The 16,974-nt window shown below is 44.1% G+C and overlaps 1 protein-coding gene across 2 annotated transcripts; it reads right to left on the bottom strand.

Annotated features, from left to right (window-relative positions):
• Positions 1 to 417: 417 nt before the first annotated feature.
• LOC120062434 (neutral alpha-glucosidase AB-like) lies at positions 418 to 16,728 on the bottom strand. Of its 2 annotated transcripts, none has more exons than XM_039012408.1 (22): positions 16,532 to 16,728; positions 15,418 to 15,528; positions 15,077 to 15,185; positions 14,799 to 14,926; positions 14,263 to 14,442; positions 13,254 to 13,338; positions 9,193 to 9,271; positions 8,878 to 8,974; positions 7,003 to 7,183; positions 6,686 to 6,839; positions 5,899 to 6,134; positions 5,597 to 5,723; positions 5,391 to 5,470; positions 5,173 to 5,313; positions 3,940 to 4,138; positions 3,408 to 3,716; positions 3,212 to 3,288; positions 3,018 to 3,092; positions 2,737 to 2,850; positions 2,527 to 2,639; positions 2,324 to 2,424; positions 418 to 2,093 (listed from the first exon to the last, which is right to left on the bottom strand). In XM_039012408.1, the coding sequence occupies exons 1-22, from the start codon at positions 16,549 to 16,551 to the stop codon at positions 1,984 to 1,986; spliced, it is 2,826 nt and encodes a 941-aa protein (XP_038868336.1). In that variant the 5' UTR covers positions 16,552 to 16,728; the 3' UTR covers positions 418 to 1,983. The 2 variants fall into 2 exon arrangements, with proteins under 2 accessions (XP_038868336.1, XP_038868337.1); XM_039012409.1 differs by having other exon boundaries at positions 13,266 to 13,338; positions 16,532 to 16,727.
• Positions 16,729 to 16,974: the final 246 nt, after the last annotated feature.

The following is a 16,974-nucleotide window of genomic DNA, read 5'->3' as shown; positions in this document are numbered from 1 at the left end:
ATTGGCTCGAATCTATGTTGTGCTTTTAGATTTCGAGAAAATTATCTTAATAAGGAAGAATGTTTCACTTCTCTCATTGACTACTCAAACCCCAAACCCTAGCATGGTCTGTTTGGTCTATTTTGCAAGTGTTTTCGGAAGTCTCGCGATGTTGCATCTCTGGGTTACAGTTTAGGGTAGTAGGTATGTTCCTAGGATCCCGAATAGAATTGACCGAATAAAATTGCCACCGAGCGTTGATTTAGGGTCAGTTGACATTTTTCACAGAAAGTATTCATAGGAATAATATAAACCAGCCTTTCTTAAAAACGTCCGGTATTATTGTAGTCCAAATTCATATTCTGCAGAGACACAATTGTATTGAAAAGCTTTAGGTTTACAAAATATATTTCTTATGTACAATAAATCAAGACATTGTATTGGGAATGTAGTTACTTTATTATCAGTCCTATCTACGTAAGCTGCATGAATTCATATGATTAAAAACAACAATGCTCTCTCACACTTGGTCTGCCATCTTATCACATACAACTGGCCTCCTTCCTTCCTGGTTCCAACACACTTACTGAGAATGTTGCAGTAAGATTTTAATTCTAAACCACAAAAGAAATCAAGAAAAACTATTCTAAAATGCTTTATCGCCAAGGACAGTAGGGAACGCAACAACCCCATAAAGAGATGCTATTATTAACGAGGACCAGTCCCTTGTCTCCAGAGTTAACTGCATCTTTGTAAACTAACTAAATATATCATTATTTATTTTCTTAGTCACATTAAATACATTGACAAATTTTATGAAAAATATTAAGAGCTTGAGACACTCTGAAGACACTGGACCATGAACCCCAACCCACAATCTAAACCCAATGCCTGACCCTAACTGCTTTGAGTTCAATCTGGACAAAAAGCTCTCACCTTCCTCTCTTCAAGTGCATTTGATAATCAAGTAAACAAATTGAACAAGTCAGAACAGAAACATGTTATTAGGATGAGTTTCCACAAAGTCAGTGGTCCTAACCCCTGAATAATTCCAATATGAGCAAACTTAAAAAGCCAAATCCCCTTCCATTAAGTTGTTACTGACCATGTGTTTGTCTTTTACCACCAGTACATAAAAACATGCCATAGTAATGACTGATGTAAGTGCACACAATCTTACCAGAAACTAATTTGGGGATAAACTAAGAAGGAATGAGTAACCTTAAATTAGGGATATCAGAGGTAAGACTCAATACACCTTATGGCAATAAGAAGAGAAATGCCACAACATTTACAGATAGTCTTGGATCAGTGCTGCATTGTTGCTTGGTGGAGTTTCTAATAAAACCTGAATAGAATGTGGCACGAGTTGAAAGTAAAGGGAGCGGTTTGGCTTTCCTGTTGATTGCTCTTCAGTAATTACAGGGGGTAATGGAATGAAAACATGAAATAAGAAGAAATAAGAATTTAAAGTCATAAGACATGGCCAGATATGGAATTATTAACACATACTAACTACACTACAGCCTCTGAATGAGTGTCTTAATTTTGTTGTCAGCAAACTTATTCAATGATCTCTTACATCTAAAGCATACTTGACAGAAAACCTAAAATAATCATCCATCAGACTTGAATGTCTTTGAGTACTTCCAAACATTCACTACAACATCATGATTTGAACTGTGAAGAATTTCCCTAAAATGCAACTAACAATAAATCTGCCTAGCAACCCTTCAGTAAGTTGACCAACTGTCAGTTTGACTGAACGCAAGATGGACATGGAAGAGACACGGGTTAAGATCTACAGGCAGTGTTGGTATGCAAGCTTGGTATGAAATATTGTGTGTTTGGATAGTCCTCTATCCCCTGTCCAGTCTGTGTACCACATTAAAGCAGTTTCGTCAAATATATTGCTTGGTGCGTTACAATTGCAACCCGTGTCCACTAAGTCCCTCCATCTCTCGTTCAGCCCGGTTCAGTCGTCGTCCTCCCACTTCTCCATTGTTACTGAAGCACCACAGTCCAGTCCAGCCCTGCGTTGACACCCGGTTTGCGAAGGGTTAACACCGACATGGAGGCATCAAACTCAAACTCCAGCAGACTCTCCTTGCCATCTACAGAGAAAAGACATCAGAATAGATCAATAACAGTCATTTGAGACAGACCTGCCATTTTACACACAGTAATCAATATCCACAAAGAATTACAGTTTTTGGCCAACTGTTTCCATCTCATAATTGCCTACTAGGGTGTGAAAACAGGAAACATTCAAACACAATGACGTACTGGCATCTTAACTTGGTACACTAACCCATAATATGAATAAGACACTGGAAAAACTCACCAGGAGTCTTCAGAGTGGCCTTGCTGGGCTTACTGGCCCCCAATATGACAATCTTCTCAACCCAGGAAAAAGTGGTGAACTGAGAGCCAGGGGCCAGGTTCCTGCAGGGAGAGAGAATTCAGAGTTACATTCAACATAGACAAAAATCAAGGAGACTAACAATGAAAATAAACATAATATGTGAGAGAAATTATTTGACAGACCTGGAGGACAGGGCATTATTGGCAAAGGAAAATCTCCTGTGGATGAACTGCTTCTGTTTGTCAAAGTTGAAGGTGTGGCCGTCGTCTATGTAGAGCTCACCCTGGGCAAATCGCTAACAGACATAACATTTGAAAATGTTTAAAGGTCAAATCCTGAACCCATCCAAATGGGGGCAACAGTATAAGTGACAAAGTGTGTGTTTGTGTTACCTTGGGGCTGAGAGCAACAAATAAGGTGTAGGGGTCGTGTTCCATGCATGATGATGACCTTCGAACCCGGGCCTTCCTGGGAATAATGGAACCACCGCGCTGGAATACCGGAATCTGGTAAGGAGAGAGAGTCAGTCAGGGAGTGTCTTTCCAATCTTACCCAGTTCTCTCAACAGAACTTTCAGGATATGGTCTTAACTGTATGTGACTGTTTAACTAAGCATGTAGCCCACTGGGTGTGACTGACTGGTTGTTAGTGAATGTGTTGTAGAGTTTCTTACAGAGCTGATGGTGACAGGGATGTAGAGGTTCTGGGCTCCGTTGTGTTTCTGGAACGTGTGGACGTCAAACCAGACCTGAAGGACACAGAACAGAGCAGCTAGGAGAGGGTTTCAATTAGATGGCTGACATATAACCTACATAAGACTGTTATAATAGTGACATAACGTTATCACAGTTCCTGAGAGAGACTCACCTCTCCTTTTCCAGGCAGGTAGGCAGTAACACCCCTAGCCCCCTCCTCAGTCACGGGGTGTACCAGCAGATCTCTCCCTGAAACAGCAGGATAGAAGGAACGTGACTCAGTCATGATATCAGCCATAAAAGGTACACAAAGACAGGAATATCTATTGACACTGAGCTATACTAGGGAATAACATGATCTCACTCACCAAGCAGGAACTGGTCATCCATGGAGAACGTGGCCGTATCCTGAGGATACTCCACCCACAGGGGTCTCATGACGGGCTGGCCAGAGTGGTGGGCGTGGTAGAACAACTGGTACCAGTAAGGCAGGAGGGCGTAGCGCTGGCGGACAGCCTCCCTGATCAGAGCAGTGTTCTCGGGGCCAAACAGCCAGGGCTCTCTGCGGGGGGTGTCCAGATGGGCATGGGCCCGGAAGAAGGGCTGGTATGCCCCCGTCTGGTACCAACGCACCAGGAGCTCAGTACTGGGAGACTTGAAGAAGCCACCCACATCAGCTAGGAGAGGGAGAGAGAGGAGGATGAGGAGTGGTACAGAGATAACAATGTTCAATGTGTTGAGGTGTAAACAAACAGGCAATGAACCTTAATAATGTAATGTAAACAAGTCATGTAAAAAAGCAGATAACGCCAAAATAAAATCTGAATGTATTAATTGCTTAGCTGTGGCTTTTAGTGGAGAGGAAACTAGTGGTATTAGCTAAGACTGAGTCAGACTCACCTCCACAGAAAGAGACACCAACCAAGCCCAGACTGAGACACATGGGGATGGAGATCTTCAGATGGTCCCACTCAGCAGCGTTATCACCTGTCCACACAGCACCGTAGCGCTGGGAGCCAGCGAAGAAGGCTCTGGCCAGGACAAAAGGTCTCTCCACTCCCCCTGAGCGCTCAATCAGACCCTCTGCTGTGGCCCTTTGCTGAGGGAAAGAGAAGAGGTGGTTACTGCAAGTTCAAGCAGCAAAGCTCGGTAGAAACATTAACAGTAATTTCTTCAAGAAAAAGTAGAGGTAACATGGAGCTCCTACTACTACAGAGGGAGGCTTACTGGATATCCTGTCTAAAAACATTGACCCCTAGTGGTCTTAATATTGACTTTGATCTCAGGCCCTTCTCATGAACAATTATTTTCTCTTCTTTATGAACAAGTCTAATAAATTGGGTGGTTTGAACCCTGAATGCTGATTGGCTGACAGCCGTGGTATATCAGACCGTATACCACGGTTATGATAAAAGTTATTTTTACTGGTCTGATTACATTGGATACCAGTTTATAATAGCAAGGGATTTGTGATATATGGCCAATATACCACGGCTAATATACCACGGCTAAGGGCTGTCTCCAGAAACTCTGCGTTGCGCAAATTAATAGCTTTTAGCCGTGGTATATTGGCCATATACCACATCCCCTCGGGCCTTACTGCTTAAAATGTATTCTTTCTACAGCTTATCAGCGTACACTCAATATGTTCCCCCTGTTGGTGATGCTTATTATGCATTATGGTTGAACCAAATGATAACATGGAACAAAAATTACATTGGAAAACATTTCATATATGTGAAATTAAATGAAACAATGTATGTTGATGCTAATATTATGTAAAATATCTAATTATGTTTCCATATGATAACAGCCTAATATATTCTATATGCTGTAACCTATTGTCTTTTAACAGTTTCACTCAATTCATTCTAATCAACCTAATAATTATGACACACCCCTCTCTATTGTCATTGGTTGCACTAATTGCATATTTTGTCTACATAACCTGATTCAAGCATTCATGACATCACCCTGAAGAAGGCAAAATGATGCCGAGACGGTGTTTTACCCAATAAATTACTGGGATAGATATATAATGTGCGACTCTATTATTCAAGAAAAAGTCTACCATTGCAAGTCCAAGTTCTACTAGAGTGAAGATGTGCACATACAACACGGTCAAACACTCACCACGTATAATCCGTAGAGGTTGTGGAGGTCACGGTTCTCCCAGTTCCCATGCAGGGCGTCTTTATGCATGGTGACCTCTGGTCCATTAAACACTGACGGCTCGTTCATATCGTTCCATGTATACATGTTCTCCATGGAACCCTGAGATCAGAGATGGGGGAAGAGATATTTCATCAAAAGAACGACACATGGGTCAAACCCGGGCAGAAGGGACTTACCTCATACTGATCGTAGGCAAACATACTGGCCCACCAAGCTCTCATCTCAGGGTTGGTAAAGTCTGGGTAACCAGAATTACCTACAATAGAAAGAAGAAAGATTAGAGAGAGATGTTGAGTAATTGCAATGTGTTTTTACGCAATGTGTAGCTGCAATTCATTTTCTTCCTTTGATTGTGGGTCAGACCAATTTCGCCATCTCTTACCAGGCCAGCACCAGCCCTCATAGTCTCCGCCATCTTTGCTTTTGACGTAGAAGCCTTTGGAGCGGATCTCATTGTGGATCTTGTAGCTGCTGTCCACCTTGATGTGGGGGTCCACAATGGTCACCATCTAAATTGTACAGGGAGAACATGAGGGAGAAGGAAAATAGCAAAAATGAAACGAGATGACTTGTCAATGTGTCTCAGAACCTTTTACTTTCTCCATTCATCCAGTCGACAGAACCCAGAAACGTCTACTACAAAGGAGCCCTGGCCAGACAGCTGTAACACATGAATGTGCTCACCTTGCGTCTCTTGTCTAACAGACCCTGCAGCATGTCTTTGGGCTGGGGGAACTTGTGATGGTCCCAGGTGAAGTAGCGCTTGCCGTCCGTGTGCTCTATGTCCAGCCAGATAAAGTCGTAGGGGATGTCGTGGTCGTCGAAGCCCTGATCCACCGCCGCCACATCCTCCTGGTCGTTGTAGTTCCAGCGGCACTGGTGGTAGGCCAGCGCAGACAGGGGAGGGAAGGCCTGGGTACCTGGTGGGGGGAGAGAGCTGGGTGGTCATATACAGACTGTTGTATTATGAGGGACCCTGGTGGCAGGCCAGCGCAGACAGGGGAGGGGAGGCCTGGGTACCTATATGCAAAGGCACAAGGCCTGGGGAGGATGTCAGGTTCTCTGACATTTGAAATGGGAGAAAAATATTCTGGGGAGTGGCCTCCTAAGATGTTGGTTGACGTTTATTGGGATGAATCTTCTCCTGAAGGCAGAGTTGAGTGGTTTCCACTAGATGGGCCAGTGGCAAGTTAAGAAGTCCATATATATATATATACATTAGTAACAATTCCTGAAGAAAAACAAATTGCTAGGGCAACAAGCGGATACGGCAGCGACGTTACTGGTGACGAGTCCCATTTCCGACTGGTCCTCTCGGTTCCAATTGATGCCAGAGCTTTTAGCTGGAGCGTTGATACATTGCCGGAAGCAAACAGTCTGCCTAGAGAGACTAGGTGTGTGAGGGTGATGAGGGTAGGGGAAATAGACTGGACTGGGAATATGAACTGGGTTTCGGTAGTGGGAGTCTGACCTGTGAGTGAGGCGTACTGGGAGAAGACATCAGCGGGAGTGGGTCCCAGCATGATGAAGACGTCGATGATGCCGCTCTCTGAGATCCAACGCACGTCTGTCTGTGGCGTCTCACTGGAGCCCTGAACGTAGTCCAGCATCTGGCCAAACACTGTCTGCATAACCAGAGAGAACCAGCGTAGGGGTAAGAGGGTGTGTGTTCTCTCTGACTGTACCCTTCAAAGTCTATTCACAGGGTGGCTCAGATGTGTTTGTCTCACTCAGAACCTGGAGAAAGAGGATTGACTGACTGTGTGTGTGTGTGTGTGTCGGTCTTACCTTGCCGGCGGTGTTGGAGCTGATGTCCACCCAGGTCTCAGCAGCGTTGAGCCAGAAGATGCCCATGGTGCGCTGTGCACTGTGAGACAGCATGACAGGGATGGCACCGTACAGGGCCATAGGGTTGAACACCTCATACTGGAACACGTCTAGGTTAAACAACCGGTATGGATCCCCTCCACTGGAAAACGCATATATATTATTGTCATATAGTCGGTCATTTCGTGTTATTTAAAAATCTTCAACCCACAATGTTGAAAAATATAAAATCAAATGCATATAAGGATGTCCTTCACCGTTAGAAAACACATACACTAGATAACCATCTGAAAACATGCAGTAGGTCTTAGTTAACTACAGTCTCAATTTTTTATTTCACCTTTATTAACCAGGTAGGCCAGTTGAGAACAAGTTCTCATTTACAACTGCGACTTGGCCAAGATAAAGCAAAGCAGTGCGACACAACAGAGTTACACATGGAATAAACAAAACGTACAGTCAATAACACAATAGAAAAGTCTATATATAGTTTGTGCAAATGAGGTAAGATAAGGGAGATAAGGCAATAAATAGGCCATAGTGGCAAACTAATTACAATTTAGCAATTAAACACTGGAGTGATAGATGTGCAGAAGATGAATGTGCAAGTAGAGATACTGGTGTGCAAAGGAGCAAGAAAACAATAACAATATGGGGATGAGGGAGTTGGGTGGGCTATTTACAGATGGGCTATGTACAGGTGCAATGATCTGTAAGCTGCTCTGACAGCTGATGCTTAAAGTTAGTGAGGGAGATGTGAGTCTCCAGCTTCAGTGATTTTTGCAATTCGTTCCAGTCATTGGCAGCAGAGAACTGGAAGGCGGCCAAAGGATGAATTGGCTTTGGGGGTGACCAGTGAATGCTACGGGTGGGTGCTGCTATGGTGACCAGTGAGCTGAGATAAGGCTGGGCTTTACCTAGCAAAGACTTATAGATGACCTGGAGCCAGTGGGTTTGGCGACGAATATGAAGCGAGGGCCAGCCAACGAGAGCATACAGGTCACAGCGGTGGGTAGTATATACGGCTATAGTGACAAAACGGATGGCACTGTGATAACTGAATGCAGTCTTTCTGAGTAGAGTGTTGGAGGCTATCTTGTAAATGACATCGCCGAAGTCAAGGATCGGTAGGATGGTCAGTTTTACGAGGGTATGTTTGGCAGCATGAGTGAAGGATGCTTTGTTGCGAAATAGGATACCGATTCAAGATTTAATTTTGGATTGGAGATGCTTAATGTGAGTCTGGAAGGAGAGTTTACAGTCTAACCAGACACCTAGGTATTTGTAGTTGTCCACATATTCTAAGTCAGAACTTTCCAAAGTAGTGATGCTAGACGGGTGGGCAGTGATCGGTTGAAGAGCATGCATTTAGTTTTATTTGCATTTAAGAGCAGTTGGAGGCCACGGGAGGAGTGTTGTATGGCATTGAAGCTCATCTGGAGGTTAGTTAACACAGTGTCCAAAGAAGAACCAGATGTATACATTATGGTGTCGTCTGTGTAGAGGTGGATCAGAGAATCACCAGCAGCAAGAGCGACATCATTGATGTATACAGAGAAAAGAGGCAGCTCGAGGATTGAACCCCGATGTAACCCCCATAGATACTGCCAGAGGTCCGGACAACAGGCCCTCCGATTTGACACACTGAACTCTAAGAAGTAGTTGGTGAACCAGGCGAGGCAGTCATTTGAGAAACCAAGGCTGTTGAGTCTGCCGATAAGAATATGGTGATCGACAGAGTCAAAAACCTAGGCCAGGTCGATGAATACGGCTGCACAGTACTGTCTTTTATCGATGGCGGATTAACCAATGTCATGGCCTATGTCAGTCACTTACTCAGTGGCTTTGAGTTTGAGGCTGTCTGCGTGTTCTGGGATGCCATAGACGTTCTCCACCCCTGGCAGAGAGAAGTCTAGACTGATGGAGGAAGGGCCTAAGAGAGAACAGCCAATCAAGATACACTCAAAAAAACAAAATCAACACTGACTGGTCACTGTGCCTAAAGCAAGTCATAAAACTCAATCAATCATAAAATAATATCTCCAGGAGATGAGCAGTGAGTACTCAGCATCAGAATACCAATTATTCAACTGCAAGCCGCCTCTTCCACCAGTCAATTGAAATTACGGGTCCACAGAAAAGTATACATACCATTGGGTTTGCTGTCTGTGTGCGATTTGAATGTCTCCTCCCACATTCCATCTTCCACTTTCTCATCCTCCTTCGCCTTCTAGGTAGGAAGGAACAAAAGAACAAAGGTAGAGACAGATGGAAATAATTGCAGAGGAGCATTGTGGTGCGAGAGATAATGGGAACAGCAACAAGGGGTTTGATTTCGGCCCAGTGGCAGTAATGTTACAACTAGGGATGAAATGGTTACCGGCTTCACGATAAACCATGGTAAAATTCCCGATGGTTAGTATTACCGTTTCAAATAACCATTAAAACCGTGTTTGATTACCACGGTTTGAAAAACTCACAGTAAACGCTGTTCAACATCAACCAAAGTTAGCAACAGTCTGGCGCAGCATGCAACGTGGGTTTTGTTTCGTGTAAAAACATGGCGGAAGGCAGTGACAGCGCTCGGGAGATTTTTCTGCCATCTAAGAGGACCCAATCTGAAGTGTGGTCGTATTTTGGGTTTTACAAGAGTGCTGAGGGAAATTTAATCGAAGATGGTCACCCTGTCTGCAGAATATGCAACAACCAAAAAATGCACATAAGGGGGCAACAATTCAAATCTCTTGAGTCATCTTCGTAACCACCACCCACTACTTTATAGCGAATGCAGAGTAAGTTAACTTTTAGCTCAATGCATGATGTAGGGACTTCGGAATGGGGGAAAATGTCATGTTTTGTCTTGCTAATAGCTTGTCAATAATGTAAACTGAAAATGTCAGTTACCTACTCTTATAAAAAATACTACACGTTGTTCTGCTGCTATATGCGCCGTGTGTCTGTGTAACAGTATAACTTTAGTACGTCCCCTCGCCCCGACCTCGGGCGCGAACCAGGGACCCTCTGCACACATCAACAACTGACACCCACGAAGCGTCGTTACCCATCGCTCCACAAAAGCCGCGGCCCGTGCAGAGCAAGGTGCAACACTACTTCTAGGTTTCAGAGCAAGTGACGTAACTGATTGAAACGCTAGTAGCGCGTACCCGCTAACTAGCTAGCCATTTCACATCCGTTACATCTGCAGACTATTCGCCCATTGCACACGATAACACGTTATGCAATTTAATTTAACCAACATTTTGTTCAATTAAAATCCGTCAGTCATCGACTAGGTTGTAAAAGTGTTCCAAAAGGAGAAACACTATATACTCCTGTACAAGACTCCTGTATTTATGTCATTTGTTGGGCTCATTGCAATAACTAGGATCGTCTTCTTAAGACTCATGTGTTTATGTACATTGTGGATGAGGTCATTGCATATACTCAAATGCAACACAGAAGATAGACTGTGTGAATAATAATAATGTAACACCAATAATAATACATTTGCTATTCCTTTGTTTACAGAGTGGGCATGCAGCAGGCAAACCCAGTGATTCTACTGGTCCCTCATCTACAGTTGTGACACAGACACTGAGCAAGTATTAAAAAGGCAGGCAGCTTATGCACCCACATCAAAACATGCTCAAGACCCCACCGCAGCCCTTTCATATTGCAAAGGACATGATGCAATTTCAAATTGTTGAGAGCCCTGGCTTTCTGAGGCTGATGAAGGTTGCCGTGACTCACTACAACATGCCATCACAAACATTATTGTCCAAGACTGAAATCCCAAACCTGTACAACCAGGTTAAAGCTGATGTTGGAAAAAGTTTGGCTCAGGGCACATGGTTTGCTGCAACTACTGACCTCTGGACCAGTGAAATCCGGGGTGGTCAACCATACATCAGCTTCACTATCCATTACCTCATCCCAGCCTGGCAACTGGAATCAAAACTGCCTGGAAATACAGTTCTTCCCAGAAGACCACTCAGCTCACAGAGTTTGAGAATATGCTGGAATCAACAAGAAAGACCTGGTCTGCATAACCACCGACAACACAACAAACATGACCAAGACTTTTGAAGAGTTCACAGATCTGTGGCTTGGGTGCTTTGGCCATAATTTGAACCTGGCCATCTCAAAGGCTCTGAAAATTCAGAGAGTTGACACAACAGTCATGGCCTGCCGTCATCTGGTCCAAGGCTTCTCACTGAGCTGGAAGGAGAGAACTGAGAGAAAAGCAAGCTGCCCTCAACATGCCACAGAAGGCCCTGATCCATGATGTGGTGACCCGATGGGGATCTACACACAAGATGCTTGAGCTTTTCCGCAGCCAGTCTGTGCATCACTAGCTGGAGAAAGAGGAACATGGCACCTGATGCCCAAGGATGCCGACATAAGTGTTATGGGAGCAACTGTGCCAGCTCCTTGAACCTCTGAGCAAGTTTACAGATGCACTTGCCTCAGAGACATGAGTGACACCGTCTGCCATCAAGCCTGTCCTGGACCACATCACCCGTGATGTTCTGGTGGAAAAGGATATGGATCCATCCCTGACCAATGAGATGAAAAGGGTAATGAGAGAAGACCTTAACAACAGATACACATTAAGCAAAGAGTCATGCACATGGCTTGTTTCATTGACCCCCTGCTTCAAAGGGAGCTTTTTAGATGAGCCTGAGGCTGCACAAGTTGACACTGACAGCTGTGTCCAGGAGGCCTTGAAGCTGCCAGCTGCACAAGTCAGGGAAGAACCACAAAGCACCACCAACACCCCCACAGCGGCATCAGAGGGGAAAGGCCTGGCTGGGTTGCTGAGAAAGATTACCTCAAGGCAGCAGAGAGGTGAAGAGGGTCAGATTCCGACCACCCCAGAAGAAAGAGTGAAAGAAGAAGATCCACTGGTGTGGTGGAGGGGCCCCACCCATTCCAGCAGAAGAGGATCCACTGGTGTGGTGGAGGGGCCCCACCCATTCCAGCAGAAGAGGATCCACTGGTGTGGTGGAGGGGCCCCACCCATTCCAGCAGAAGAGGATCCACTGGTGTGGTGGAGGGGCCATGTATCAGAGCTGCCTCACCTTGCCAGGAAGCTTTTGTACATCCCAGCAACCAGTGTGCCATCAGTGTTCAGTGCCAGCGGGCACATCGTCTCTCCTCGCAGATCACTACTTAAACCAGACAAAGTAAATATGCTGACATTTTTACATTTCAATCTCAAGTGAACGACGCATACATGCAGGATGTTAGGCCAGCAGCACCTTGTTTCTTTATGGAGAGAACAGACATACAATCAGTGCTGTTCATTTGATTACATATTTTGTGTTGTCATTTTAATGTCAACACCTACACGTTGGATGTGTTTACATATGGTTGTATTATTCTTACATGCACATTGCTTTACTTGTGTTGCTTTTATATGCACATTTGATTTTCTTCCTTTAGGTTGTGTTCATTTAAACCTGCACTAGGGAAACTCTTACCGCTCATGGCGCCATCTTTAATGTTAATGATATTATTTTAATGTTTATGCACACAAAAAGTGCATAGTGCTGCTAATTCGTTGTTTGTTGGTTTTCAATATAAAACTTGGTGAAATGATTTCAGTGTGTGTGTGTATCAGGACTTTCTGAACATGTCCAGCACGTTTTAATACCACGATAATACTGATAACCGTGATCATTTTGGTCACTATAATCGTGATATGAAATTCTCATACCATTTCATCTCTAGTTACAACAGAAAGGGGTTGATTTCAGCCCAGGGGCAGTAATGTTACCACAGAAAGGGGTTGATTTCAGCCCAGGGGCAGTAATGTTACAACAGAAAGGTGTTGATTTCAGCCCGGGGGCAGTAATGTTACAACAGAAAGGAGTTGATTTCAGCCCAGGGGCAGTAATGTTACAACAGAAAGGAGTTGATTTCAGCCCAGGGGCAGTAATGTTACAACAGAAAGGAGTTGATTTCAGCCCAGGGGCAGTAATGTTACAACAGAAAGGAGTTGATTTCAGCCCAGGGGCAGTAATGTTACAACAGAAAGGAGTTGATTTCAGCCCAGGGGCAGTAATGTTACAACAGAAAGGAGTTGATTTCAGCCCAGGGGCAGTAATGTTACAACAGAAAGCAATGTTAAAAAACCCTTTAACTGCATCTTTTGTTCAGTTTACTGATCCTAATCAAAAGCCTGGGGGAAACCTTCGTTACAGTGTTACCTCCCCCCATACCTCCTCTCCTTCTGCCGGTTCGTTGGCAGCCTCAGTTTCTTCTTTATTCTCAGTTCCTTCTGGGTCAACCTTACTGTGGGAGAGAGAGAAACAGACACAACTTGCTGACAACTGAGTAAATAAAAATCCCAAAACGGTACAAGAGGCACACATGGAAAAGAGAACAGAAGGAAAATCATGACCCCACACAGCCTTCTCACTAGAATCAAAATAGTGTTAGTGTCAACCTACTTTTAACCTTTTAAGATTTCACTCTAATGACAAAGGGGAACAAGAGGAGAACAATTCCCTACCTTGTGGTTATTTTGAGGTAAACACCAAGGGACTAACCCCAAGTGACTACCGGTACCCTGCCTTACACAGACTTTCTCAGCGAACACATACTACCCCTGTGAAAGCACACACTGACCGGAACAAACAAGCCTTGAGAGGGGAGACATCGTGGTCTACTCAGTGCTATGGGATTAGACTAGGCCGCCTCTACATATCACATGACTGTTGGGTCAACAGTGTGGTGAAATGGCTGTATCTTGAAGTCAAGAGAACTGTGGAAATGTGGGAGGAAAAAGGCGTGTGAGCATCTCCTCTGAAGACAGGTAAAGAGCAGACCAAATGGTAGTGAGCCTAGAACTGGCCTTCATGCCTAGACAGGAAAATATTTCAGAAAATGCTACCAGCCCAAGTCACCACATCCTTGAGCATGTCATTTTTGGATGTCTAAACTACAACTCAATTCCATACTCCTACATTGCCAGCAGACAAATACAAACCTACAAAGGTGAAGGAATTTACCTAGAGAATACCCACTTGATGTTTTCCCACATGCTATTAACTTTGGTTTTTATCTTATAGGAGATGCTGAGAGGTAGAAGAGAAGAACGGGACAGAATGGAGGAAAATAATTATGAAATGGAGAACACAATAGCAAGCAGTGAAAAAGCAAGAAAACAAATAAACATGTATAATAAGGGGTGTGTGGGATGTGGGTGTGACTCACGTATCCTTGCGGATCCGGAGGTGCTCGAAGGCCAGCAGGCCACGGGAGTTAAGTGACAGAAGAACCTCCCGCCCCTCCATGATGTCCAATCGGAACGGCTTAGCGCTGACGATCAGCCGCTGAGAGTCTGCCCCCAAAGACAGAACCACCCCGTTCTCATCCCGAGACAGGAGAGACAAGCTGAGGAAGGAGAGGGAGAACGAGATGTGTGAAATAGGTAAATTGATGGAAGAAACAGACAACACCCAACAAATAAATTATTCTGTGCCATCTCGTCTCCACTGTCCATTCACACAGATGTATTCTCTCTTGGTGCTGGAGGTTATAACATTATCAACCGATATACACCACTTGCTGAGAGCGAGGCAATTTATCTACTGCATGCCCTCAGGTAGTGGTTTCCTGCTTCCTCCACTAACTACATTATCTTTTAACTCCATTGCTGGGCTCTGTCCTAACCAATTCTTTAATTATCCCCATCCACATGGCTCAATGTCACCCATCCACTACTCCAGATGGCTCCCTATGAGACTTACGGCTCTGTGGGAGGGTCATTGATGAGCACATCGGGGACCTCAAAACGAGGCTTCAGTGGCTTCAATTCATTTATCTTCACCCTGGTCATGTTGCCCTGGAGACGATAGAGCTCAAGCAGCAGACGCACCTGAAGGACCAGGGCAGAGGGGGGGTGTTAAAAAAGACGAGACCAGGACCCAAAGGGGTTTCAGCACACCTGTTAATACATGTATGGATGGATGTACAATAACATATTACATCATCTGTGAATTAAAGTCTGTGTGTGTGTCTAACAAACCTTGTTGTTGTCATTGATGAGCTGCAGTGTGAGTTTGGTGTTGGTGAGCTCCAGGGTCTCCAGCAGGGCTCTGTATGGGGACTGGCCAGGCTTCAATGCTCGCTGACGCCTGAGTGCACAAACACACAGAGTTAAAACATGTTTATTAGGGTTTGTGTTGTGTGAATGTAGAAGTACATATTGTGAACACTGGACCATAAGTGTGGAAGAGAATGGGGGTAGACTTGTTGAGGACTTACACGGTACCATCAGTTACTTAGACTGACAGTCTACTCTCATTGACTGTGTACAATCTCTATGAAGGTGCTAAGTGGTGTAGCTGCGTATCATCTAGAACTCACTTGCAGAACGCACTCTGGTCACAGGTTTTGAAGTTCCCCCGGTCCACTGCCCAGGTCCCACTGAGGCAGACAGCCAGCCACAACACTAACAGAGGCCCCATCTTGAGAGGGCTGATGAGAGAAACAGAAAATTGGAAGTAAATGTTGTGGAGAAATACTACATACATTCAGCTCTGTAACATTACAGTGATAGATCACGCTGACAACAAGTCAAACATTTTCCAACTGAGATCCTCGAGTACTCCCAACAGCACATGTCTGTTGTGCTCCAAGACAAGCAGACCTGATTCTACTGGTCAACTGGTGCACCCGATTAGACTACAATCACATTAAAAGGAGGAAATCATCATAGCAATCACACCCTTCACAACATGAATGCTGTACCCCACATGTGAGGTACGCGTTACCTTTGAAGTGATTCAGACAAGTTGAATCAAGTGTTTTTGTCTGGGGATACAACAAAAATATATGCTGTACTCAAGGACCCGAAGTTGCTGCTTCCGGGTATCATATCCTGTTGTTGATTAACCTCGTCTAACTGTTTGATGAATCACTAACGTTATAGCTAGTTAGCTATATATGTTAATTAGCTAGTATGCATGGGTTATAGAAAGGCCATCTTTGGCAAACTATTATCTGGCTCCTTGTCATTTGCGCTCGCTGCGTCCTAAAATGCTGGAAGAGCTATTCAGCTGGATAGCTAACGTTAACTGCTAACGTCAATTTGGTCCTGTCAAATCTGGCTAGTTAGCCAACACCGGTTGCTAGCTACCTAAATCCCCGTTGTAATACAAAATGTAGGACACACAAGACAGAGATACGCACATATGATATTTCACCGATCGAAATAGTTACCAATGTATGTCCATCATTATCTAGCTAGATAGATCATCATCCTGAAAGGTTAACGTTAGCTGCTTATAGAGCGCTGTCAGGCCGCTATTTCAATTAAAGGCTCGAGCTTCTTGATATGACTGCTGCTAGCTAGAGACAGTAAAAATATAACTCGACCTGTCTACTCTTGGATATAGCAAGCGAATCACTGTGCATGCGAAATATTTTTCGAAACCACTAGTTAAATGTATAATTTAACCGCCGAAATGCTTTGTCTTACCTTACTACGAAGGCGGCCATCTTGGTTTAGTTTCAACCTTGGCCCACCCCCGTTTCACTCAAACTAACAAAAATCGTGGAGTAACAATATTTTTTTGTAGTCTTTAAATATGTAGGACGAAATTCGATATTGGTGGATTATTTTCAGTATTTATTGATTATATATTCAATTTTCATCGGCAATTAGATTCGAAACTGTTATTTTGTATTTATGAGTCTTCCGGAATTATTCACCCTGTTTATCCCCTCCTTGTATTTCTTTATCCTCTCAGACAAGGACACGTCAGCTTGAGGTGGTCAGTTCTGGAGCAATTCTCTGTGATTATTTTGTACTATGGTTGCACTACACTTGCTTATTTTTCCTTCAGGCTCTACCAATATAAAACTACATTGTGAAACATTTGCACAGAGCATATAGAAGTCAGAGACAATGATCTTTCACAG

Source organism: Salvelinus namaycush, chromosome 17, assembly GCF_016432855.1.
Source record: "Salvelinus namaycush isolate Seneca chromosome 17, SaNama_1.0, whole genome shotgun sequence".
NCBI classification, from domain to species: domain Eukaryota; kingdom Metazoa; phylum Chordata; class Actinopteri; order Salmoniformes; family Salmonidae; genus Salvelinus; species Salvelinus namaycush.
Note: the sequence above shows the minus strand (reverse complement) of the source record. Positions and strands in the feature narration are given on the sequence as shown.

Bases quoted from the DNA above. Each gene is read 5' to 3' on its own strand.
- LOC120062434 (XM_039012408.1), bottom strand. From the start codon at position 16,551: ATGGCCGCCTTCGTAGTAAG. The intron at 7,184-8,877 runs GTAAGTGACTGA...TGCGTTTTCCAG, and splicing joins CTCAAACTCAAAGCCACTGA to TGGAGGGGATCCATACCGGT. The intron at 3,717-3,939 runs GTGAGTCTGACT...TCCCTCTCCTAG, and splicing joins TGGTGTCTCTTTCTGTGGAG to CTGATGTGGGTGGCTTCTTC.